The sequence below is a fragment of the Seriola aureovittata genome, chromosome 2 (assembly GCF_021018895.1).
Source record: "Seriola aureovittata isolate HTS-2021-v1 ecotype China chromosome 2, ASM2101889v1, whole genome shotgun sequence".
Taxonomy (NCBI): domain Eukaryota; kingdom Metazoa; phylum Chordata; class Actinopteri; order Carangiformes; family Carangidae; genus Seriola; species Seriola aureovittata.
Genome location: NC_079365.1, coordinates 4,493,683 through 4,517,888, shown reverse-complemented (window position 1 = coordinate 4,517,888; position 24,206 = coordinate 4,493,683). Strand labels below are relative to the sequence as shown.

Here is a 24,206-nt window from a genome sequence, read left to right as displayed (position 1 = left end):
ATATTAGCGCACCCCAGCATGAGTGCAACCTCAGTTCTGTGTGGAATGTGTTTTCAGTTCAACCAGACATTTAACTCTCGCCTTTAACATTAGTGTCTGCTACAGTGTTAGATGCCATTTCAGAAAAAATGAAATAAACCCGCCCAACTTTGTCTCTTCAAAAATCCTAAACTGTGTCAACAGATGAGGTCCACTCGGGGTCAGTGTCCTCCATTAAGTGAATGAAGAAGTTCATTCGGTGCTCATTGGGTGCAAATGCCCTTTTTATCTAGGCTAAATTCCTACCACCGTATTAGGATTGTGCGTTCAAGCAGCAAGCTCACTAATTTGGCCTTTGTCTGAAAATCTACTAAAGCAGATTACTCCACTATTAGGTCCCTAAAATAAGGGCCTCTTGATTAAATTAAAAATCCACTACTGTTGTGGGTGATTTGAGCTTTTTCAAGACAGTGCCATTGGTTGCTTTTTGCTCCCAAATATGTGCCATCATATGAGTACATGTTTTACTAAGTGACTCTTAAACCCATTTAGTCTCACACAGCCCTAAAAAAAAAGAGTTATAGTTCACATTCAGAAGGCTATAATCATAACTTCAAGGATAAGAACCACAGACACATTTCAGATGTAAATGTGATCCTGCTCAAAACACTTCACCTGACTGAAAACCATTATCATCAGTCTCTGTCTGCTCTGCTGTTCAGGAAGGCTGCTGCTCACCTGGGAAACTAATAAGCCGTCAGTTACATGAGACCCATTGTGGAGGACAAAGGTCAGAGCTCAGTGTCACCTCCTGCTGGGTCATTGAGGGGTTAAATATCCTTAAGAGTGTGTGTAGGTGAGAGAGAAGGCACATTGCTTTTCTGCAGCCTGGTAGCATGAATGAATAGCTTCCTAAGATTCATGTATGTGCTCATCAATCCAGTTTAATCGGGTCAGTGATTGCGTCGATCGAGAGGAGGCGTCAATCCTGTGCTTAAGTTCATTGCTTGTGTAGTATCAAGATTTTTCTGAGAGACGGGTCAGTGTCACGGTGTCTGCAGGCCTCAAAAAGGAAAACTGTATTAACTATTAGCAGTCAGAATAAGAAAAAAGGAAAATAAGAAATGAATGAGCAAGGGCACCCTACTCCTGATTCTACACATAAAGAACTGTTTAATGGTCATAGTTAGTGAAAACAGCTGAACGACTCTGGAAGGAACTTTATCAAGTCTGAGAAAATGACTCGAGGCGAGCTGAAACGATTAGTCGACTGGTTGATTGACAGAGACTATTTTGATAACTGCTCAGTCGTTGCAGTCATTTTCTAGCAAAAATTGTGAAAAAGTCCAATCACTGGTTGCAGGTTTCACAATGTGCAAATATGTTGCTCTTATTTGTCATAGATCAAACAACAGGTCAAACTGAATATTTTGGGTTTTTGACCATTGGTCAGACAAACACTAAGACATTTAAAAAGGCCACTTTGGACCCTGGGAAGTTTTGATGAGCATTACTGCCCTGCTAATGAAGGTACTCATTAGTCACAGCAAGTGACATCATTTGAGTCATTTCATCTTGGGACTGAAGACTACAAACTCTCAAGAGATACCCTGCATTGTAAACATGGAATTTCAAGTTAAAGACATGGGGATATACCAGTCAGGGAAAAGATGTACCAAGTTGCATTATGGGATCCATTGTTTTTGGAGTAACCCTAACCCTAACCCTAAAAATCAGGAGCCTCTGCTGCTTCAATTTTAATTTGACTTTTAAGTAAGTGCAATACTACATTGCCAGAGTACCTCTTTAGGAGATATAAGACGAGACAACTAAATCTGCAGTGTATTAACACAAGACTGGACACAAAGTGCAAAGGATCCTGGTAGGAATCAGAAGTCGTAGCCTCAAGCAGAAATGAGGAGTGGGCTACTTGGACTGTCACTTGTTCAAAAAGTCAAGTTTGAACAGATCTGAACTGACACATAAAACTAACTTGAATGCATACATATAGCATATCCGTACTGCAGTTGCCACAAGTATCAGTTAGCACGACTCCTCAGATTTGTTGCTGTCGTTGTAGAGTCAGGTAACTGCTTTTTACAAAGTCAGAAAACAGCCTCATCTTTGTTGGAAATTTTGCCAACTGTGGCAAAGAACTATAGAACCTCCCAAAAAGACTGCCTGACACTGATTACGCAGTTAGCATGGGCTTGCTCACTAGTATCTTCCTCCATTTTTATTCATTAGCTTAATTCACTGTGAGTGTCAACTGGACATGAAATACGTCAAGCTGGTAGTGAACTAGCCCTCTGCTTGACCACAAGGCAAACTACTTCAGACAGTCTGATCAACTTATGGACTGTACATTTCGAACAACTCTACAGTTCAATTTTTTTTTTTCATACATTGAAAGGAATGTTTGAATTTCAAATAAAAAGTCACAGCACTACAGGCTACAGAGGTCTGGTGAGCTCACCTATTTCTAATGCCACACCTCCAGATTTTTTTTATTTTTCAACTTGTTCAGCCCCAACCGACGCCGACTCAAGTGACATCACTTGAGGAGATTTCACACTGCTCAAAAGATTTTATTAAACTTCTTTCACATTTGCAATAGGACTCCCAAATACCTGTAAACAGACTTTGATGTGTAAAACCAGTCAAGTCCCGTTTAAGGGTTCTAGCATTTTTGCTGACAGTAGAATGAGGATTTCCTCCCTACAGGAAATGACAAAGTTAGTGTCAGAGTCAGATGATGTCTTTTTCCATCCAAGTACGAGGTGATGTCACGATGGACACAGAGCCCCAGATAGACTTGGTTTGACCCTCCATATAACTTATGCAATGTCTGATTAAATGACAAAATTTGGCCTAGAATCTGTGATGTGAATATGAATGGATTACAGTATGGTGCTCTGATGTTAAGACGGCCAGTGGAGCAGGTGTTACTGCCTCAATATCCACTGACAAAGGGAGAGATGAAACAAAACAGGGGTGGGAGGAGATAGTAATGTGAACAGGGATCAGACACAGGAAAGCATTAGAGAAGTGGTGAGGAGGGGGGGGATTTTTCCAAGAGGTCTGGAAAGTTTAACAGAGCGTTTCACTTTAACCATAAAAGTCAAGACGGTGGAAAAACAGTGTGAGGACAGAAATGAACACAGAGTTTAGAGTGACATTTACACAGGTCCGTTATTTAAAAAAAAAAAAGAAATCTATCTCCCCTCCTGCTTCAGTTCCACTTCCCATTTCAACACAAAGCAACACTTACTAAAGCAACCCAAACTGAAGAGTTGTTGACCTGAGATGAATAATCCACATAAATAAATAAATGCACCTTTAGCCGCTCTCTATCACTGATTGCTATAACACAATAGTGATTCAACCAACAGCCAGGCCATGAAAAGCTTTTCTATTTGCTGTTCCACACACTCAGTGTCTGGTAGCTCCTTCCAGGGGAGAAAGTCCACTAGCACACAGAAAAGTATGTTTCATATTTCAGCAGCAGCAAAAGCAGTTTGCTGGGAGCAGCTAGAGGAGAAACCGACAGAAGCTCAACCTGCATCGATCCGGGGAAAGAGGAACGACACAGTGCTGCCCACAGTGTGTGATGCACAGGCGATCTCTGGGAAATGCAGTGCAGAAATACCGCGGCTACAAGCACTTAGCACCATAAATGGAGAAATGAGAGGAAGGATCACATAGATTAGAAGTCAAACTGTTAAAATAACTTAAGACAAAAGGAGGAATGGTCCCACCGCACACCACATGCAGAATGTGAGGAATCCCAGGTGAAATGCCACTGGAGTCAGTTTCTAACTGCATTGAGGTCGTGGCATTGAGCCATAAGATACACAGAGAACAGAACGAACCGCCAACGTCAGCATCAAACTCTTCGTTACAGTCTCATCCTTCTTTTGACCTTCATTACCAGCACCGTGGAACATATTGGCGCCAGTGTGACAGATAATGAAGCAGGTTTTAAGTGAGTGAACTCTACCCCAAACTCAGACTGCTGTGCTCACTACGCCTGGTTCAGCTGCAGAGGGAAAGCGAGACGTCAGGTTTATCCAGATAAATTAAGAACATAAACAAGCACACACTCACATACACACAGCGAACGCACATGAGTTTTATAATTCTTGAGCTAGGGTTGTGACAGATGTGAAGCTAAGTTTGGAGGAATAAAAGAGGAACTGCACTCGTTGCAGAAAAGGATGCCAGGTAGACCACAGAGTGGTCCATCAATAGCTGGCTCACAGAGAAGCGTTCCCACCCTACAGGACGTCCCAGCACGAAACCTGTTGACACCCTCCCGCCTGTCTTCTCGCCTCATCCTGTCCTCCTCTGTCTCCTCTCATTCTGGGATCTGCATGGCCATCACTGCAGGTTTGGTCTTAAAGTACTGGTTGAAACGAAGCACAGCGTACCTGCAAAAAACAAGAGGAAGGAGGTGGTGAAGACACAGTCATAATTTTTATTTTTTAATCTAATTTTGATTTCCTTTTGGTTATGTACCATTAGAGATGCATTTTTCCCTTTATTCTAGTCAACATTTGGGAGGACCCATCGTGCTGTTATGTTTGTATTCCACTCAGAATGTGAAAAGGAAGGCTAACGGTAAGCCGCTAGACATTACTTTTCATTCGTGTCATTTCAACATCTGCTGAGTCATTGATAGTTCTCACACATTCATTATTGTGTTTGTCTGACATTAAATAAAGGAGGGCATCCGTCTGGCATTAGTTTTCTCCTTCACAGATGCGGTGACAGCAAATGACCAGACTGTCAGAACTCTATGTATTCGCACGTATTTTGGATCTAATCATTTAATAATTAGCTTTGCTATACAAAGAGTTTTCTTAATACTTTCTGCGCCATCACAGACAATAAGCTAATATTAGCAAACTAGAGCACCAAACGCCAGCACTAACAAACGAGAGCAGCTAACCAACACACACTGCTGTGCTTCACAAAACTTTCAACTGATTCTGTTCAGGAGAAGAAAACAACTTAGTCCATTGTGTATTTCATTTCACAGGCCTGTGTCCAAACAGTGCTCTGGGTAATGTTAAGTTTTACTTTCTGAATCTGAGAGTCTGAACAAAATTGTGACACTAATACCCTTTTAAGCTGATTTTTTAAACACAAGTAAACCTGCTAAAAAAGGCAAGTGACTCTTTGTTCACAGCCAGACGAGTTTTCCTGAGAGGACACACACAACTGCAGGGAGCGACGTCATCACAAGCAGTTGCAGAGCACACACCCAGACGCAAGGGAGAAAGAGTGAGCGGCTAGCCTTCGTGCAGACTGGATCTGAGTTCACTCTTTCATCCTCAGGCGCAGCGTAGCCACGGTGTTTCTGGTTTAACAGCACCGAGCTGGACAGGTGACAGGTGTGCTTACAGTGTCTGTGCTCTGAAAGACGTCACAACAGGAAAAGGAGTGAAAATTAGCGAGTTGACGCGGGTGTTGTGTTGACTTCAATGCTGATCAGAGCAGATAAATACCTGCTTCTACTGCAGAGTCAATTGACCCAGGTGTGAATGCCGAATTTTCCCTTTTACATTGCCGACAAAAGCCTGATGTTAGCGGGGCTTAGTGGGTTTTTTCACCAGTGGAAAAGGGGCTTAATTAGAACTAAAATAAATTATAGGGTTCCCAAAGATTCTTTGGTAATTACGATTTTTACAAAATATGTACACAGTCAAACCAATCACCAAGTAGATACAGTGGGACTAGACTCTAACCCTCCAAAAGTCTGAGATCACTTTCTCATTTAAGTGATGGGGAAATTGGTCTCAGACTTTTGGACTCCACTGTGTATATGTTATGTTATGTCACGTCAAAAACATATTTCATTTTAGTTTTTAATACAACTCCATGCCAGCAGTAATCAAATTAGTAGACAGGCTCTTTTGACAGTCAAGCCGTTGGCAACATAGGAGTGCTAGGGTTGCAGTCCATGAACCTCCTTAGGTCTACTTCCTGGGAGGCAAACCTGGTGTCCGTTTGTGTTACAGGTAAGTGGACATAGAGTGTTAAGTGGTATGGAGGTTCACAAAAGAAATAAGAGCCATGTTGGCTTCAAGGTTTTCAGTTTCAGTCTTTCATAATGTTCTGTTTAACCCGCACTGACAGATTCTTTTCAAACACACAGTCCAAATTATGACTCTATTCTTTTCCACACAGGGGGCACCACACACAGCTCTAAGTCTTTCTCACACACACAACCTTGTTTTACTATATTCATGGGGACCCAACGTTGAGATAATGCTCCTTACCCTAACCTTAACCATCACAACTGAATGCATAAACCTAATTGTAACCTTAAACCTGACACCAGGTCTTGGCATTCAAACAGCCATTTAAACTTGTGGAGTCCAGCACTATGGTCCCCACAAATACTGTATAACAAGCCCAAGCTCACAAGCACAAACTTACCCAAGGAAGTCAAAATCGATGGAGGAGTATTTGGCCTGGATGAGCGCCCAGAAGCCCCAAAAGAAGTGAGAAGCCTTGAGAGAGACAAATGGGATATTACATGAGGTGAAGTAATGTGAGACACGGTGGGTGTGAGTGTGTAAAAGCTTGTGTGCGTTTGCCAACATATTCTTCCTCACCAGAGCAAACTTGTTGACCTGTACGTAGAGTGTCTCCAGCTCTCGTGGGCTGACCTCCTCTGTTTTCTTGGTGAAGAGTTTGTATGCCTGCAGGTAAACTTTGAGCCAGTCCATTTGCATCTCCCGACTGGGGTACAGCCCGTAGTCCAGCTCAGTCATACCTGGTCACATACGAGATGTATAATAAGCCAAACTACATGGAAAGATTTACACTCACATACAGATCACACTGTGGTTCAACAAACCTGCAAATTCGTTGAAGTGGTTGCCAATGTCGAAGGCCTGGTAGTTGTAGCTGGAGTATTCATAGTCAATGAACCGAACATGACCTGAAAAACAACATGTACAGCTTATTAAGGTGCAGCTGCTCAAAAGCAGCAACTCCACTCCCAACCAGCCACTGAGAAGACATTTAGGTCATCAAGCCTGGTTAGCAAAAATGGAATATCAAACTGCTTTTCTAAAGACCTGATCAGTGGGGTTCAGATGAGCGCACCTTTTGGTGTTAATGGTTCCAATGTCGTCTGACATAAATGTTATCTGACATAAATACAGATTAAAACAACTGTGCTGTGTCTGTCCTGTCTCATGATTTCATGCTGCCGGTTGTTCCTGTGCTGAAACTCGTTCTCCTTCAACTTTCCCCCTCCTGTCTGAAGACATAACAGGATTACTCTTCTGAACTGATACTAAACATCAAATGTGCAGTTTGGAGGAAAAATATCTAAAAATCACTTCTATGGTAATAATTAAAATAGTTACTATTAACTGACAGTGAAAGAGTCCAGTGACAATGTAGAATCCTGTATTTTGATATCGTTCATATCATTATATCATACAATATTGGCTCATCGCACAGACTCTAGTTGGGAAGCACAGGGGAGACATAGGAACTTGGCTTAAGGAGTTGTAGCATTAATTTACTGACACACAGCCTTAATTGCACTCACATTGCACTCTTAGCTATACTGCTAACTTCTTGCTAACTCTCTGCTCCAGTTGCCAGCCTCACTGCTCTCTCTCTTCCTCTCTCGCCTGCAACACAACCTACGTACTGAGCTATTCCTGAAAGGAGCCGCTCTACTTGTGTAACACAATGCTGTCTCAAACCTCTCAAACTGCAGATCTTGCACAGAGATGCCCTTATTTTAATGTACTAGTTTATTTTCTATTGTAAAGCACTTTGAGCTAAATCACAGTGTAATTTGCTAATTTTCTTGCTACTGCTAAGACTGTTGAAGTTATTTTCTAATGCACAAGTTCAATTCCACACACATTCGTGCTGTATAATGTATAATGTGTATTCTGCGTGCAATATCATAACTGATCTAAGCTTGGTGGAAGATGGCAAGCTAGCTAGTCACCTGTCAAACATCCCAAAGTTATCAATATGCATTTGCAAACGCCTGTCTGCTTGACGAACCCTTTACAGGCCTTTACACTCACACCTGTACGTAATAAACATTCTTGTTTTCTTATCATCAAGGCAAGAGTCTCGGCTAAGGTCACTTAAAATGTAAGAAGGTCACCAGAGTCAGTGAAGAAGTTTGTTTGGAGTAAGGAGACCTGTAAATGTGATCAGCTGATAACTGATTCTTAAGAATATGGTCAAACTGTACAGATGCAATTTAGACTTGAGAGTCTAAATTGCTGTAAATGGGGTTGAAAATAGAGCTGTAAGGATTAATGGGCAACAGTTTGGATGTCTGATAAACTGTAGGAATCATATTTTTTGAGCAATAATGACAACAATTAATTGGTTCCAGCTTCTAAAATGTGAATATTTGGTGATGTGATAGCTCAGTGTTCTTTCATAGTCAAGTCAATATTCCTGTGTTTGGACTGCTCTGGTAAACTGTGTTGGACATTTATAGACCAAACGATCTATCAAGAAAAATCTGATTAGTGGATAATGACAATATTCCTTAGTTACAGCCCTAAACTCTAAAATATGTAATACATTATACAAAATATCCCTACTGTTTTTGATGCTGCAGTGTGGGGAGTGAAGATCATTCTGACTGCGGGAGAGGATGACACCCAAATCGGGTGATGCTCGATTTAAGCGGAGGGTACCTACCCTCTTTGCTGTTGTGGATGATGTTCTTGCAGAGCAGGTCATTGTGGCAGAGCACCACAGGGGAGCCCAGCGTGGAGAGATGCTCCTTCATCCACACCATCTCCTGCTCCAGCACCACCTTGCTGGGAACCTCCTGCTGGATCCTGGACAGGGAGCGCAGAGACAGAGAAGGAGAAGGAGAAAGAGGAAGAGGAAGAGAAAGAAAATGTTAGATCTTTAACACACTTCAGGTTCTTCTCATTAAACAAGTATTCGGACATCACTGGGCCCAAGTGTATGGTAAAGTGACAGGAATTGTTTTACTAGTTGTTATGGACCAAAATAAAGCACCTTTCATTGTTTTTGGTATCATTAATAAGTGGGAACATGCTGCAGGTGATGTGAACACAGCTGAGACAAACATGCACAAACAGCACACAGGCTCAGTGGGGCACTGCTCGACAGGCTCCTGGGATCACAGCTACAGAGAAACAAGTTCTCAGAGGATACTCCTGGTGCTGCAGAGTGCTCCTGAATCACCATGGATGCACCATTATGTCTCCTTTTGAAATGGGCTTTGAGACCTGATTACACATGCTTGATTTGGGATTTATTTTATAACTGTTTGTACATATTATGCTTGAAAATGGCACTGAAGCATCTCCTGCAGCTGCATTAAAACATTTGACCTTTTCCGTCTGTGGGCACACGACACAGGCCCGCTCAACATTTAGTGCTCAGCCCAGGCCAGATGACTCACAGTGACCCCTTCAGATTAACAGCAGGTGCAGCTTCAACCTGTGTCGGCCTGAAAGTGGTATTATGGGCTAGTTGAGAAAGGGTTAGGTTGCTGAGTTAATGTCCCAGCCAACCAGACCGGTGTGTGCTGAGCAGAGACCCCTGCGCTGACTGTAATGGGTTTACCGGGCTTAATCCACAGTTAGCCTGATAGCAGGAGATGAGAGAAAGCAGGGAGTGAGGCTGGGTTAACACACACACACACACACACTCTCACTCTCCTTGGAGATCTCTACCTGGCTCGCTGCCTCTCTTAACCTGTGGCCTCTCCCAGAGTCTCAGCTGTTCAATCCCTGCCTAGCCTATAGCACAGATATCACACTGTTGATCTATGGGAGGTGGCCACTATTTTTTGTCATCGCTACTGAAATAATTCTGTGTAACAACAGAATATTATATATTACATATGTATATATCTATATATAATGTGGTCTTCTCTTCTCTCTGCTTCAGACCGCAGTGTAACAAGTGTCTGCTGCTCAGGACCAGGACACTCTGGCTGTCTATGTTACCAAGGAAGAGAGTAAAGTGACCTGACACAGAGCTAAGCAAACATCTGCTGGCCCACTGCATGCCTCAGACTCCCTAATCCAGTCGGCTATTATTGTTGCAGTTATGTAAGCCACATGCTGGACTTAATCTAATAGCCATCAGAACAAAGATACCAGCTGTGACTGGGCAGCTGGCCAGGTTATGAAACAGTCTACCTTTGTCGGCTCCACAGGTCCAGTGCCAAGACGCGGAGCGAGCCATCTTCAGCATGAACTCCTCTGAACTATTCATCCTTCCTCTTTCCCACAGATGACAATACAAGTGCATGAAAATCATTTCTCAATAGCAAATGCACCGACCTTATGTTTGTGTGTGTGTGTGTGTGTGTGTGTGTGTGTGTGTCAGTGCAGGGATCAAAAGTTGTTGGATAAGTTCAGAGAGTCACAAACTCTCTGGTTTTTACAGTGTCTTTGGTTACAAGCTGTCTCATTATCACATCACCTGATGAAGCGGATATATCTGAGGATAAGACAATTATATGTTGAAGACATCAGGTATTCTTTTTGAATGGAGAGAGCGCAAGTGTAACACCGGCTCCTACAGAGTGCTGCATCGTGTGCAGACTTACTGTTACTAAGCCAGCGAGTGTCATTAAGTCCATTTATATCGAGTCTTTCAGGTTTGCTGTGATGGAAATAATATGTGAATCTGTGAAAACAGCTCCTGACGTCGTTACTGCAGAAACAGGCAGCTGTTAAGTATTACAGATATCTGAAATGATGAAAAGCTCAAACGGACAAAAACATCATTCTGAGCGCTTCCAAGAGGTTGAAAGGAGACTTTATGAATATGTGACAGACAAGCTACACAAATGTGAGATTTACATCCTGTTTACTATTTGATGTTTCAGTTGTGGGATAAAAGGGTTCAGAGATGGATAAAATCTTCTCTTTGGATTAAAAGTATCTCAGGGAAACTTCCCCAACAGAACCAAGTGTGAACATTTGTTGTATCTTCAAAAACAGGTGTTGGAAAAGGGAGGGTCCTCTGATAATCAGGGTGACCTTATATTAGGGCCAACACAGCAAAATGTTTACCATGTTCACTATCTAAAACTAACATGTTAGCACGCTAACATTTCCTAACATTTCCTAATCAGGAATGTCAGTAGTTTTTGATGTATTTGGTCATAAACTGGACACTTTTTATGAAGATGCATGTCTGTACAAAAATTCATGGCAAGCCATCAACAGCTGATGAGATATTTCCCTCTGGTTCAAAGTGGTGGACTGATTGATCAACATTACCATCTCTAGTGCCACACCACTAGCATGGCTAGTAATGCTACAACTAATCTACTAACTATTGCTGGGCGATAAAAAGACCTTGATAACTATTACAAAAAAATAAAAAAATTCCCACAATAACGATGATCAACTGATGAATACGTTTTTTTATAAATGTATCTGCTCTACATTTGGATCAATCGGCATTTGTGTTACAACGGATGGCAAAATGGTGGCAAAGAGAGGTCACACAACCTCATCTCCCAGGTTTGGAAATGTTATAGTTTTCTAAAGCTGCATGAATAGTGCAGTGACATCTGTTGCAAGATATGCAGCGCACTGTGCCGAAGAAGACGAGAAACACAGCAAACTTTTTCACCAAAGATAACATTACCATCCCACCATCACAGTGTGTATATTCCAGATTTAAACCCAGTGCCAAAGAGAAACCTGAAAACATGAACGAGGCCATCAGCAAACTCAGTCTGTAATTTACAGACACTGAACAGACACACTTCTTTTCTTGTAAAATGAGTGTGATCAGTAACACCAGTGTTGTCACCAGTTTATTACCCAGTGGGAAAATTTCCACACCGTGGCTTCGCAAACAAGCCTCTCGCGGTATCAGCAGCTGCTCCTGTCGGCCTCCTCAGGCATTACCTGATATGATGAGAGCTCAGAAAGAGGCGAGGACACAGCAAGTGCAATATCATACTTCACTTACTGAAAGTGTTTTATTCGGGGTACTAAGTGCCCGGATGGGAACATTTTTCAAAAACGGATCTGCCTCAGCTTTATGAAGATTGGGTGGGCAAAGTGGGAGAGCAGCTTTACACACTGTAATCAGGCTGTACGACAGAGCCTTACAAATGTAACACTATAAATGTTATACCAGTTGGTTGCAGTGTGTTGATTATTGATTAAAAAAAATAAAGGATCATTTAGAAACTTAACAAATCTTGTGATTAATGTGGGATTCAATCCCAAATTCAAATTAAAAGGTACCCATGGAGTTTCCTTGTAATCAATCAGTGTTCACAATCAGTGTGACTCAACGTAACACACTGTGTGTATCACTGAGGTCTAACAAACGTGATGATCGTGTTTCCCTCTTTATTCATATTATTAAATTTATATCTCAATAACTACGTATATCAATATGATAGTATTTTTGACCATATCAGAGAGTCTGGAGTGTGAGGCCACCTTCATGTAAAATGAACTCTCTTCACTCAGCAGGACCTCTGCTCTGTATGTACATGAGGAGTTAGACAAACTAGCTGTGGCAGTCAGAACATTAAACAGTGTAACTCGTTACATCCATGAGCTACTGGATTATTATCACAGCATGTGCAGAGCCACAAGCATGAGGACCAACTACAAACTACTGAGCAGCAACTGAGGGTCCAGATCTCACCTGATGTTGGAGGCTTGATCGGTGAACTCTGTGGCCACAAGGGAGAAGTATTTCCTCATCTTGATCCAGAGGTTAGGTTTGGGGATGCAGCCGTTGTGTGCGTGGATGGCATGAATACGAGCCATCTCCCTGGCTATCAGTCTGAGAGGAGGAGACACACACACACGAATGAATATGGTCATCATCATGAATAGATTTTCAACATGAAATGATAACAAATCCAAGGACTCAGTGACAGACAGCCCTGCTAAGGGATTAAGATACTTTAGATGAGGACAAATATCTCACTGAGTTCAGGTTTTGCATGGGCGCATCTTTGGAATCAGCTTTTGTTTATTTGTTTCACTTGTTTCGATGGAATCACTTGCATGTGACAGACATGTGAACGCTTCATTTGCCTCTGTAATGAACAGTGTCGAGGAATCAAAGCACGGCAAAACAGTCTGTGTCTCAGTTTCTACATAGAGAGTAGAAACCAAAAAGGATTCTGAGCGCAATGCTACCTGGCACTGTTTTATAACTGCACCATCTCTAACGTGTCCCCACCTGAGTAGGGAAGGATCCCTGACATCCTGCGTCCCCAGAGCATCCCCCTGCATGAACTCATAGCAGATGCCGTTCTGAAAGGTGCAGTAGAGACGAGGAGCGCAACCATTAGCATGTAGCACCTAAAAGTGAGACACAAACACATACAATTAGGTGGGAGAAACAAATCTGTGGCAACTTCAGAGGAGAGTACACACCCATTAAACTCCCTTTGTTTTTACGCTACCTGAAAGCTCTTGAGCTCATTGTCTCTGTCCACAATCAGCTCAGTCTTGTTCCCGTACACTCGGACCAGCACGACGTCCTCTGGACTGTCCTCCACGTAGCAGCCCACCAGCTTGTTGGTGGTTCCATCAGTGAAGAGCTAGGAGAAGAGGAAGATAAGTCACTTGACGGGTCACAGAGGCGTACCCTTGACCTCTGACTGTCCAGCACCACAGTGGTTCCCGCACGAAAGCTTCAATTTCAATCCACTCCACAGTCACACAACGCTATCAGTGTTCCCTGGGCCTGGATCAACAGTGCAAACACCATGCAGCTCTGACCTATATGAGATAAATGTATCATAGAGAAAAATTCTTAAAGGAATCAGCATGACATTTGCCTTCAGCCCACAGATAGCTGCACCAGTGCCAGTGGTTACTCAGTCCGCAGACTGGGAAAATAACAGAATCTCAAGTTTTTTCAAAATGTAAAACTTACTTGAAACATTCAAAACTCACACCATTTATATGAAGTATAAATTATATATTGATGTCCTATCAATGCAAACCTTTACAACAGATGAATGTACTGCATTGCTTTGTGCAACCTGGATATGACGCATAGCATCAGGCTGCACCTGAAGAACCATGTCAAAATGTATCCAATGGTTTTTCAGCTGTTTAATAAATGTCTCAGCTGCTGCTGCATGAATTACACCACTGACATGTTTTTAACCTCCCACCTCCTCCATAACAGTGACAGTTACTGGAATGATGAAGAGTTGCGTCCATCAACACTACATTCAGAAATCAGCTGCATTTTTAGGTACACTTCATTTGTCATGTAGCGTTAACGCCATATTTTAGAATCTACTCTCGTTGAAATGGGGCACCAGTCCTCTAGGAGGACAACAATGAATTACTTCATTGCCAGATTTATCAATCTCATATCGGAAGCCATGACTTCTCGATTCAATGGATCTCCAGTCTCTACGTCAAAAGAATACAACAGGACAACAACTGGGTGTAAATAAAGGAGTTTATTAACTAAACTACTATCTACAGAGTAAATGCAAGGTGTAATAATCATAAAGATGATCTTGGTCTTGACTTGGCTGATAAAAATGAAAGATCGAGCATGTCGACAAAAATGACGTTACTTGGAGCTTGTGGCAAAGAAAAATAAAAGACGCGAAAAGTGCAAAAATGACTAAGAGTCATGAGTTTGTGGCTAGCAGCCTAGAGCTAAGAGTTTCCATGGCTACAGAGCCGGGCTTTGAGCCGGGACTCTGAGCTTTGAGCAAAGTTCTCAGCTTCTAGTTTCTGCATCGTTTTCTAGCTTTAGCTTTTCAGCCTCTAGCTTTTAGCTTCGTTTCTCGCATCTTCTTCCTTCTTAGCATCTCGCCGAGTTTTCTAACTTTTTCGCGTTTCTAACATTTCTGACTTCTAACCTTTCTGAGTTTTCCGACTTCTTGTCTTCTCAGAACTGAACTTCTGACTTTCTCTTCATCTGGCCTTCTGTGAATTGTTCACGACTATTTCATCCCCTGGGGGCTGGCGCATGTTTCAGGGGCGTCACCCGTCTTTTCCTGTGTTTCCACTTGGAGAAGAGATTAATTTTTCACTGAACTTTGGAATAATTTAAATCTAGAGTTTACTTATAAATTCGCACATCCGTCTTCCACCATGACCACAAAACATTAAGTGAAATAACATAGAAAACTACTTGCACTAATAATGGCAGAGAGGAGTAATAGGAGTGTTGATTTCATATTACATCCTTCAAACCTGGAATTAATCATGATGCAAGTGGTTAATTGATCAAACAACAATATAAACATTTTCCAAAGCTAATAGTTTATAAATGTGGATTACACAGCAGTTCTTTGACTGTAATAATAATAATAATATGGACATGCTGGATGTCATGTAGTGTGTTACCTTGTGTGAAGGATGCTGACAGTACGGTCACATGAAGGACATTGTCTTAAAATCGACATGTTACATTTCAAACATTCTATGGGATAGAAGTTTGGGGTTAAACTATTGCATAGGAAAATCTCATGAGTTACAGAACAGCTAGATATTTAATTTTACTTTCTTCCTTAGATCTGTGTCTGTGAAGAGAGTTTTGCTGGTCACTACCCAGGATTGGAATGTGGGTTGTAGTTTATGACTCTTATCTAGAGAGGGACAGAGGAAGGGAGGTTGGTGTGTGTGTGTGTGTGTGTGTTCATGCATGGCACAGAGAGGCCAGGATTCACACCTTAGTGTTAATTAGTCCTTTTTGTTGTTACTTGTCCTATACAAGAAACAATCAAATATCAATAGACAAAGTCTTATTGTTACAAACTGGAGATTTTGCCTATATTCTCCAGTTGTCTGGTGACCATTGGTTGATCCTCTGGATTTGACCCTTTGACCTTTGGTCTGGTTCTGTGTCGTTCGGACATGCTAACAGCATGGTCTGTTTGTGGAAGAGGGGTCCTTTGTCTCTGTTTCCTATCAATCTGATAGTTTGATGGTGGGAAGAGTCGCAAAGTGTCAATTGTGGGTCTGTAACTCTGCATGTCCTTATAATGAACTTCCTTAAGGGCTTGTGACTGATGCCAGGCCAGGTATGTACGCTACAGTCACATGGCTAAACTACAATACTACATATTCCAAAAATGATTACAATTAGTAAACACAAGACCTAGGTCACACGGGTATAGGCTCAAATTAAGTGGTTTTAATTAGAAACTGTTATTGCATTGTTTATACGTTGGGCAAGAGAGAAAAAGCGACCAAATAGCGAGACTGGTGTCGCGTGTTGCTTGGATTTCAGCTCTCTCCTCTCGCTCTCTCTCTTTCTCTGACTGTTCAAAAAGTCCTATTTACAACCATGAAAAGCAGCAGCTAAGAAACCGAACTAAGTGACATGTTCTGTCCCTATAAAGATCTCCTCTGCTCTGTTTAATCACAGTGCAGCACCTACACACAACAAACAGCGTCAGTCAGCTGGTTGGAGTGTGTGTGTGTGTGTGTGTGTGTGTGTGTGTGTGTTCCAAGCATTGCTTATATACATGAAACTATGGCAGGACAAATTCAATTTGATATTACTTTAAATACTACAAATACTGGTAATAATAAGTTACTACATTAATGAGTTTCTTTAATAAAAATGTTAAATGTCAAAACAAGATTCACACCAGAGCTTCAAGTCCTGTGGTTAGAACCAGCAGACAAAAACAGAACAAATTTAGGGAACTCAATATCACTAGTGGTATTAGGGGATCTGAGACAATTGAAGTGGTGAAACAAAAAATAAAAGTCAATTTGCCAACAACATGTCATCAGAGCAGCGTTTATTTAGGTTTATTTTTAGATTATTTTAGATTTATTTCATTTTGGTTGGTCCACTAGAGAAAGGTGTGACTCATTCAAACCTCCTAAACCACTGGGGAATTCTCGAAATAAATCCCATTAACAATGACTTGTGTTTGTACAAGTGATCTTGCATGAGGCACAATGACCTCTCTGCAGGGTGGTGTTGGTGTTGCATCAGTTAGTCAACAGGTTGAGCCCCCTTCTAAAATGAAGAGTATGCAAAAAGTCTGGTGTGTCTGAAGCTGGGCCTTAAATATCTGAATGGCAGCATCACTCCAGTGGAAGCCAGTGGGCCAGTCCGTCCCACTGCGGCAAGCACAATAACAACATACACATCTCCCCCGGCCCAGACGCTCACTCACGCATATCTGACATTCCACACGTGGCTGACCACAAAGATGGGCGCACAGGCATCCCTGTTATGACCCAACATACACAAGCATACACGCCTTTGCTACCACATGACTGATCCCTTCTACCCGCCACACAATACGCCGCTAAGACCGGTGATCAATACATTGACAGACAGCGATAAGCTTGGACCCAGACAGAGGTAAACATTCATCCATATACCGCCTGACGTTTTATTTTTGCCATCAGTGAGTCTACGTGCGGTGGTCTGACTGCACGGCCTGAAGCCGGCTTCCTTTGGCAGAGATGAGTCGCTCTGACTGCAGCATGAGAAAGTTGTAAGAGGAGACTGCCGCTCGCTGTTGCTATTGGCACAAGTTGCTGTTTTCAGGAACTCAGTGTGTGTGAGATGTTTGGAAATGGACAGTGTGTATTTACAGTAAAAGTCTTCCTGTCCAGGTGGCGGGACTAAGCAGGTGTTTCTGTCAACAGCGCTGCCCTGCTGCTCCTCGCCACATTTAGCGCTTCCCGCTCTCATCAAAACAATGGTCCCGCTGCTCCAGAACATCCTTCCCAACTCAACCAAAATAACCAACACTTCTTTTTTTTTCTTTTTTTTTTTTTAAAACTTAATCTCACATTTTCCTCAGTCCGTCGTCATCATCATCATCATCATCATCATCATCATCATCATCATCATCTGCTGCGACTTGGTCCGTGAGTGCGCTGCCAGTCATGCAGCTGTACCATTCCATACCAGGACAAAAGCAGCCGTTGGGACAAAGCCTGTCTGGGTGAGGGTCATTGAGAAAAGCACTGCTCGTCTGGCCTTCAGCGAGCGAGGTAAACGACGTCACCTCCTGAGCTGCAGGTGTGTGAGTGGGTGGGGTATCAGATCCAGAGAGATTAGCCAGCAGGATGTAAACACATGGTTGCCGTGGCTGGGCTCGAACCATGGCACCGTGAGAGCAACAGCAGTAAATGGTGTCACTCCACAGACTTTGACCTTGCAATGACACATGGGCACTTGATCCTTTTACGAGGAATCAATTATGCATTTTCCTTTCCCTGACAAGCTGAGCAGTTCTACAGCACAGTCATGTTTCTGTAGTTTCAATAAGTCCAACGCAGTGATCTGTCTTCTCTCTCATGGATCTCTCTTTAATTTCAGGAGTCGGAACTTCACAATTCAGCTTTTAGACATGTTATATATTTAATTGAAGCTGATTAACCTCATTGCCCGACCATCAGCTTCAGTATTTGGATCAAGTGGCTCATGGAAAATAAGTTGTGCCGACGTCATTGAGCTACAGCTGCTATTTCACCGTGTCCGCATACATTCTGATGCTGATAATGTAAGATGAGACTCTGTGACAGATCCACACGATTTGGGCTCAATAAAGATTGACTGGAACATCCCTACAATGGGACAAAATTTTACTATACTACATATAAAATACTGAATACTGGCATTTTAATGTCCTTTTTTTTGTTCTCTGGTTTCTGAATGTCTTTTGGTTGGATAGTTCACACAAATTCTATTTTCTATATAATTTCTTCTTTTTCTTTTTTTTATCTATTTTCTAAACTTTGTCAGAAAAAATGTATAAAATGTAAAAAAAATATCTCAGACATTAAATACGACTCCATCTTGATAAAGGTTTGTGGAGCATGATAACAGAAGGGACAATGATGGAAGTAAGTTTAGCTCTTTGTAATTTTATGATGTTCCCCTACTAAACATTACATCTGAATGAAAACGATTCTGTTTAATCGAAATATTATTGAAAACGCCATGTGGCCAAGTGCAGTATCTAAATCGCAAGTGCTGCAAATTTTTTTGATAAAGGTAAAACGTGTCCAACAGACCATAAATGAAGCATTGTGGTGCTACAGAAACGCCCCGGCCTACAATTCATATTCTCAGGATGTAAAGTAAGATGCTTCTTTGGTACAAGGCTCAACAAAAATTACATCATCATCTTTCTTATATTTTCTCCAGTAAAAGTGAAATGAAGAAAGTACCATTCGAACTGAAACCGTGACTCATATTGCAATTGCTGAGTGATTTTTTTGCATGTCATTCAGCCCTAACTCTGCTGCATTTTCATTAGGGACATCAGTTGCATCAAAACAAGCACTCACGCGCACTACTTTCTCCCTCAACAAATGAGAACGCAGCGTTACACCGCATGATGCAGAGCAGCAGAAGCCGACAGTAAGAAAGATAAACCCAGTGAGAGTGAGTGAGACACCCTGGCACACGACAGTGTGAGAGAAAAGTTGTGTAAGGACAAATAAAAATGACTAAATGTCTCTTGAAGAAAATCCCACTGATGGTGGTGAGAACGAGAATGGGAACGAGAACCCCAACTCTGCTCGCACCGAGAAAAGGTTCACATTCTGAGGTGTGTACGTTTTTCAAAATTACGCATATTGTAAGCAAGCGGTGTTTCTAGCAGCGGCAGACGCAGAGTAACACCACAAAGTTTCACCTTAAAGGTGACCACACACTGCAAAATGATGAAGCTAGAAAGCTTAAGAAAACTTCAGCAGAAAATCTCTGCCGTCCGACCACACGTCAGTGACAGAAACCATATACAGTGCATCGCCATCAGCATACCCATCAAGCTCCCACTGACACAAGGAGAGAGAGAGGTTGTGTAAATAGGAGAAGTTGATTGTTAAGTGTGATTCATGAATTTGCATTTAAGTAGTGCTCCATTTCTGTTGTCCAAAGTTAATGTGCCGGTCCTATATCAGGCAGCATCATAGTGTCTGTTGCGTTTCCTTGTCTTTCAGATAAATCAGTGAAATACATGTTAATACTGAAAGAAAAACTGAGAGAGAGAATCATGATCCCATTTCTAAGCAAGAAAATCATGATTCTCATTTTATCCACAATGGTGCAGCCCTATGATAATACCTATTCTCCAAACATTTTAAAATGAGTGCCACTGAGCTCAGGAGACATAATTAATAATAACAATAATAATAAATTAATAAATAGTGTTCTGTTACAACTGTCACACAAAAATGCAGAAAACACTTTACAAATATGGAGTGTGCCTGTTTACATCCTGTAAAGCACCACCTAAAGCACTGTAAAATACCTCAAATAGGCTCTTTAATATTAAACTGAATGTGAGCATGAATGGTTGTTTCCCGTAAGTGTCAGCACTGTGATAGACTGGCAACCTGTCCAGGGTGTAACCCGCCCTCGACTGATGTCAGCTGGGATTGGCTCCAGCTAAAAGGATAAACGGTATGGCTAATGAAGGAATGAATGAATACATTTTAAACTGTCAGAGTAAAATGTTCAGTGGTGAAGGCTACAGATAGCAGAGTGCTAACCCTGGACTAATATGTCAGAGTGTTGGATCAGTGATCCCAAGGTGTAACAAATGTACACTCCTTTTATTTGCTGTTTCAATACTGCTTTTAAGGAGTCTGTTGAATTTCTTTTTTTTTTCCTATTTAGCTAATTTTGTTGGATCTTACTACGGCTGAAATGACTCATATCCCAATTGCATCAGGCCTAAATCTTACGAAAAGGTTTTTACAGAAGCTGTTCTTTTTTCCATCGTATCTTTAAAATGTGCATTTGAACCTTTTTATTTGTATTTTTGTTTTAATATTTTAAGTGAACTTATATATAAACTTTTGTGATAATTGATTAATCACATCTTTTTTTTTTTTAATAAAATATCCCTATATTCTCTTCTTTAAGTCTCCCAAATGTGAAAATTATGACCTTATACAGGCCAAATGCTTTATCCATAATGAAAATAATGGATCATAGCTGCAGCCATTCTAAAGTATTCTGTGTTACATTTTAAGTATGAAAGAAAAAAATAAGACTATCAAAACATTATTACTATCATCAGCAGTTACACTTTCTATGTCAATGACCCCAGATGAATTACATTAGACTACAAACTCCATTATGACATTAGGGCTGTAAGTATACTGTGCCGCGGTATTTTGCTATGCAAACTGTGTGCAGAGTAAGTTGAGTGTGTCACTGATCTCTCTGCCTCCAAGAGAAAGCTCCATCCCACAGATGGAGCTTTCATTTAAAACATGAAGTGGATTTATGGCTCACTTTGACTGCAGAAATGGTTTTACAGTGTCTTTTATGCCCAATCAAGCAAAAGGTGAGTTCCCCATATGACCTTTGGAGGCAATTTGCTGAGACAACAAGCACAGACTCCACCAGCTACAGTTTCTTTTATTCTACTGTGGACCTTCCAATGTCTGTAACTGTGAATTCAAGAATAATACAACATCTTTAATCCAAATTAGAAGGTTTTTAAACTTTACACCTTTATACAACTAAAGCAGGTAGAGATTTGTGTGTTTGTCCTCATGGTAACTGTACATCTGCCTTCTGTTTCTGTCTTACAGTTGATGTTATGTATCCGTGTCATCTGTGTGTATAATTTTGCCTTGTAAAAGGCAAGTGAAATACACCATCCAACAAGAGGAGTTGTTGGACGAATAGTTTTTTAGAGAAAGTTGATCAGACATTATCTTACTGCCAACATTCTCGTTAAGACATGAATTAGATTTCATAACATTTTCTATTATGAATCTGAATGCAAAACACAGATGTTTGTTTCTTCATTTTAAACTGTGTATTGTTTGCATGTTGTACTGAAGTGTAGAGGGAAAGGTATTTTGATTGTTATTTATTTTTATTTATTACTGCTATTCTGCTAATCCTGTGGATGGTTCGCTAATCTACACTATGGGAGTTACTGGACACATTTCCCCGAGTGGCTAAATAAAGTATTTATCTATCTATCTATCTATCTATCTATCTATCTATCTATCTATCTATCTATCTATCTTTTAAAAAAACTGTGAGTATTAATACTGTTTTAGTCTAATTTTGTTATAAATACTGTTTCAGTATCATATATCACCAGGCCTTTAGACCAGGCTGAGTTGTTGTGAACTTCAGTACGTTGCATTTAGTGTAACATAATCAAAACCGCCATCCTAAAGAGTCTCAGTATGCTTTTGCCTGTGTAGTCCCCAAAGCCACCACAGCAGATCATGTTTCTTTTATCATTAACATTCAGTCACACTGGATTCAGACAAGACAGCAAAAAGACATGATAAAAAAGCCATAAACAGGCTTCATAAGGTGTCTCTGCTTCCTGGTGCCATTAACAACCCTCATGTTTCTCAACCAAACTGACCATCACGTCACTACCAGCTGGCCACTGACACTAAGATGACAGCATGACTTGGCTTTCATGCTACATTTGGTGCTTCGTGTTGTGGACTTTGGACATATTAAACTATCTGAAAACTGAATGACCTTAGCTTAATTGATGAAATAGTTTCCTAGTGGCTTTTGTGGTAATTTACAAGCTGACACTAGTTCGCTACCTTAGTTAGAGTTCAGACTGAGAGCGTCTTGCTAGCTTAGCTAACTTTACCATATTATTTTACTATCAAGACAGATACCAACCCATAAAACGTCCTCATTCATAAATCAGGAAGAGGACGTGGCTGTGTAGTAGTGTGCCGTTTGTTAAGAAAACTACCCGGTAGATAATCTGTCCACGGCCCTCCTCCTGCCTGGTTGACACTGTCTGGTGATGCTGCAGAGCTGTCAGTCTTAGCTTAGCTAGCCTAGCATACTCTGCGCAGCTAGCATAGCGGCTAACGTTACCTTGGTCTTGACATGGCTGGTGTCCCACGTCGGTCTCAGCTCTTTAATGAGCTTCATCGCCCCCTCCGTTACGTTGTGTTCGTCCACGAAAATGGGAATTTTTCTAATGACCGGCGACCCGACTGGCACATGTATCTGCGTCTCCATCCTGCAGCCGTTTATCTGAAACGTTAATCTCCGAGCCCTTCACAGACACCTCCAGAAATTGCAACATACAAGTGTTGCTTGGTTTATAAGTAGCTAAATGTTGATGTGTTTTTGTGAATAGACTGAAGTTCTGCTTGATAGATTTATCTTGCTTGATAGCTGTTGCAATAACGATGAGTAAGAAGCTGTGAAGATGACCGATGAAACTGCCGGGTAGAGATGCTCGCTGCCGGTTTTCTTGGGAGCAGTCAGCCAACTGTACCATTTCCTCCTACTTAGCTCCACCCGCCCGGGATCATCCGATTGTACAGCGGGTTGAGACTCACCATAGCCGAGCACGCCCCTTTTTGTCCGAGTGTATCCGAGTTCAGCCGAATTAATATAGACGCTGCTTTTATGAGACTGTTAGACCAATTACATTTCTTTCTTTCTTTTATCTCTCTTTTTTATTGAACAATTTTATTTATTCATTCATTAATTTTTTTATCTTGATATTTGATGTGTTATTTAGGCTTGTAATGGGTGCTGTAATTGTATAGGCTACATGTTGTGTGTGTTTGCATATATGATTGCTTATGTTGGAAGTGGGGTGCATTACAAACGCCAGAGACCACAATGAAGATGTGTGAACACCAAGGAATAGGCTACATGATTTACTACTGAATATACTGTGCAAGAAAACATAGCGTGTAGCCTGTATGGGACTGGCTCAGTGACAAGCAGCAAAATGACCACCAGTCAGTTTATTTTATTTCATTTTTGTTTCATATAAATGTGAACAGAACATCTTTGAGTTCTTGCCTGTTGATTGGACAAAACAAGACCTACCATGAGAAGACGTCACCTTAGATTCTTGGGAACTGGGAACTTGCAATGGACATTTTTCACTATTTCCTGTGTTCTTTAGTCCCACACCCCAAATCCTAAAGATATTCAGTGTACAGCCTAAGACAATGAAGACAAGGGAACACGATGGAATATTTGGAATCAACTGAATTGAATGTGAACACAGCTGCCAATTAATGTTCTGTCCATCTGCTAATCAATTAATTGAGTAATTGTTGCAGCTCTCGTACACATCTTACAAAACAAATGTAATGTAATATTCTAGAAAGCAACATAACAATGATTTCACCCATTATCAGTTTTCATGAACTGCCACTTTAAATAGACACGGTTAAAACACAACACAGTATAGATGGAATGAAAAGGACGTGATCTGCATGGATCCAACATTAGGGCAGTACCAA

At 41.3% G+C, this 24,206-nt stretch overlaps 1 protein-coding gene across 1 annotated transcript; it reads right to left on the bottom strand.

Annotated features, from left to right (window-relative positions):
- Positions 1-2,426: 2,426 nt before the first annotated feature.
- On the bottom strand, positions 2,427-23,272 carry etnk2 (ethanolamine kinase 2). Its single transcript, XM_056399366.1, has 9 exons — positions 22,810-23,272; positions 13,427-13,564; positions 13,201-13,322; positions 12,655-12,795; positions 8,683-8,825; positions 6,848-6,931; positions 6,603-6,763; positions 6,424-6,497; positions 2,427-4,409 (listed from the first exon to the last, which is right to left on the bottom strand). The coding sequence occupies exons 1-9, from the start codon at positions 22,954-22,956 to the stop codon at positions 4,337-4,339; spliced, it is 1,083 nt and encodes a 360-aa protein (XP_056255341.1). The 5' UTR covers positions 22,957-23,272; the 3' UTR covers positions 2,427-4,336.
- Positions 23,273-24,206: the final 934 nt, after the last annotated feature.

Bases quoted from the DNA above. Each gene is read 5' to 3' on its own strand.
- etnk2 (XM_056399366.1), bottom strand. From the start codon at position 22,956: ATGGAGACGCAGATACATGTGCCAGTCGGGTCGCCGGTCATTAGAAAA. The intron at 13,565-22,809 runs GTAACGTTAGCC...CTCTTCTCCTAG, and splicing joins CCAGCCATGTCAAGACCAAG to CTCTTCACTGATGGAACCAC. The intron at 12,796-13,200 runs GTGGGGACACGT...TCCTCCTCTCAG, and splicing joins AGGGATCCTTCCCTACTCAG to ACTGATAGCCAGGGAGATGG.